The sequence below is a fragment of the Argentina silus genome (genome assembly GCF_951799395.1).
Source record: "Argentina silus genome assembly, chromosome: 19".
NCBI lineage: Eukaryota > Metazoa > Chordata > Actinopteri > Argentiniformes > Argentinidae > Argentina > Argentina silus.
Window position 1 is genome coordinate 4,775,565 of NC_139673.1, and position 2,500 is coordinate 4,778,064.

At 50.1% G+C, this 2,500-nt stretch overlaps 1 protein-coding gene across 2 annotated transcripts in view; it reads left to right on the forward strand.

Annotated features, from left to right (window-relative positions):
• Positions 1-2,500, forward strand: part of lrrk1 (leucine-rich repeat kinase 1) — a 40,052-nt gene that overhangs the window by 6,149 nt on the left and 31,403 nt on the right. For both annotated transcript variants that reach the window (XM_083691559.1, XM_083691560.1), the window contains exon 3: positions 2,303-2,499. In XM_083691559.1, the coding sequence (XP_083547685.1) occupies positions 2,303-2,499 (197 nt within the window). The remainder of the gene's footprint in view (positions 1-2,302; position 2,500) is intronic.

Sequence of the window (2,500 nt, forward strand, 5' to 3'; positions counted from 1 at the left end):
AATTACGAAGTACAAATGTTATCGTCTCAGAAGTGAAATTGCCACTTTGAATTGCGGTGGTTGACGGTCCACAGAGCGGTCGTGCAGCAGTAGGCCACTGGAGAAGGATGTGAAAGCTCCACTGCTGTGCACACTCTCAAATAAACCCTTCATCTGTTACATGATTTAGGAGGAGGAGTGTACTACTTCCCCATGAATCTGTCCATCACACAGAACAGAGATAAGAGATACTTTCCTTGTTGTTGTGGGCTGTTTACGGTGCTCTGCTTTGCCCTTCAAGGTCCCCCCCCCCCCACACACCCTGGCCCTGCAGTAGGAGGGCATTATTGACGTTGGCCAGGGTGCAGGGTGGGGGTGGGGTGGGGGTGGGGGTGGGGGGGGAGGGCTGCTGCTGCTGCTGCTGCTGCTGGTCTAATGGTTACAGTCCCTCAGGCTTTCTCATATAGCCTTTATAGCCCAGTCAGACTCTCACCGTCTTAATTATTCATAACAGGCCCTGACCCAACGCTGCACAGACACAGAGATATAGCTCTGAGTGAGAGGACACACACACACAGACCCACACACACACACACACACATGGACACAGACACACACATACACACGGACACACACACGGACACACACATGGACACAGACACACACACACACGGACACAGACACACACATACACACACACACACACGGACACACACATACGGACACAGACACACACGGACACACACATACGGACACACACATACGGACACAGACACACACACACTGGTCTAGAATAAAATAAAAAACAGGATTAGTCAGTGAGAATTAATATCCATGACGTAATATTCCTTGGAAAATCCTCTCAGTGAATGGAACTGAATGAAATGACAGGAACAGCCAAATGCTGCTTTATGTTGTTCTAAAAGAATGTACGCAGGAGAAGATCAAACGAACTGTAGTTTAGTGCATAGTTCTGGTAGAAGTGACAGATTCTGTCGACATCTCAAGAATAGGAAAAAAAGAAGGGATTGAATGATTCTTTCTCCCAGAGGACAGCGAGGCGGTGTAGAAGAAAGGAACAGGAGGAAGGGGGGTAAGTGGTGTTTCAGTGAGTAACGACCCATTACCCTCCGCCTGCCCTGCCCTGCCCTGACCTGACGTCATCTTCCATGGAAGTGGTTAACAACAGTTACAGGTCTAATCCTCTACCTGAGGTAACGTTACTGACCAAGAGATCTCTCCCTAATCCTCTACCTGAGGTAACATTACTGACCAAGAGATCTCTCCCTAATCCTCTACCTGAGGTAACATTACTGACCAAGAGATCTCTCCTTGAAACCGTCACAGTAATCTGTAATCTACTGTTTAGCTGTAGTGTCATTTATATCTTAATTTCTGAAAGGTACTAGGTTGACAGGACTGAGGAGGAGAGTCTGTGCCTGTGTACTGTGCATGGATTGGCTTAAACTTTGTTTTGTTTGTGTGTGCTCTGAATGTATGTGTTAAGTTTTCTGCCTTTTTATGAATTATACATCATAGAAGCAAATCATCATCCGCTGAGTGCTGCAATGTGGGCTGACTGTGTGCATGTAGGTGGATGGTGGGTGAGAGAATGGGGGACCATTGCTTGTTACCAGGTCCACAGGAGAGCACGAGTGTGCGTGCGTGCGTGCGAGTGTGTGTGTGTGTGTGTGTGTGTGTGTGTGCGTACGTGCGTACGTGCATGTTCTATGTTCCAGGCACCAGAGACGTAGACCACCAGAGACTAGTGGCCAGACCTTATTTAACCTTCTGTACTCCTTCCTACCTCTCACAACCTGACGTCTCTGAGCCAGACACAGACTCTGAGTGTAGGCTGGCGCCTGGTGTGAATTCATTCTTTAGCAGGATGACCTATTTCTGACGCTCCACCGGGGCTTTGCTCTGCCCACGCCTTCTCCTGTGTTCCAGTGGCACTGGAAGAGGCGGCGTTCAACCATTGATGTATATCAAACAAGATACCGCTAACTATAACTGCCTAATGGATTTCCTAGGAGAGATGGGCTTGTCGCAGTGAAGCCAGGAAAAGCCCTTTATGGGTGACGCCATAGCGTTCATAGCGGCATCTGATTGGTGGCACCAACGCAGGCACAGTCAGTTGCTGAAGTTGAGGCATCTAAGTGTTTTTCACATCATGCTTATCATGTGCCCGTAATTCGGCAAAAAAAAACGTGTGGCTTGTGGGCTGCTCCTCCCTCTCTACCCCCTCACACATGTACTCTTCCTCCTCTCCTCTTCTCTCCTCTCCTCTCCTCTCCTCTCCTCTCCTCTCGTCCTCTCTCAGGTTCTGTGGAGGACATGGGAGCCAAGCCGTCCGTAATGGGGGGCAGTGCTGCCGGCTCGGTGGCGGCGCTGGGACCCTCTCCCACCCTGGAGAACATCCAGGCAGCCTATGGAGACGGGGAGAGAGACACAGCCAGAGAACTGATCCAACAAGCCTGCTGTGTGGAGTGCAGCTCGGGGGGGACCCGAGTGGAGGGGG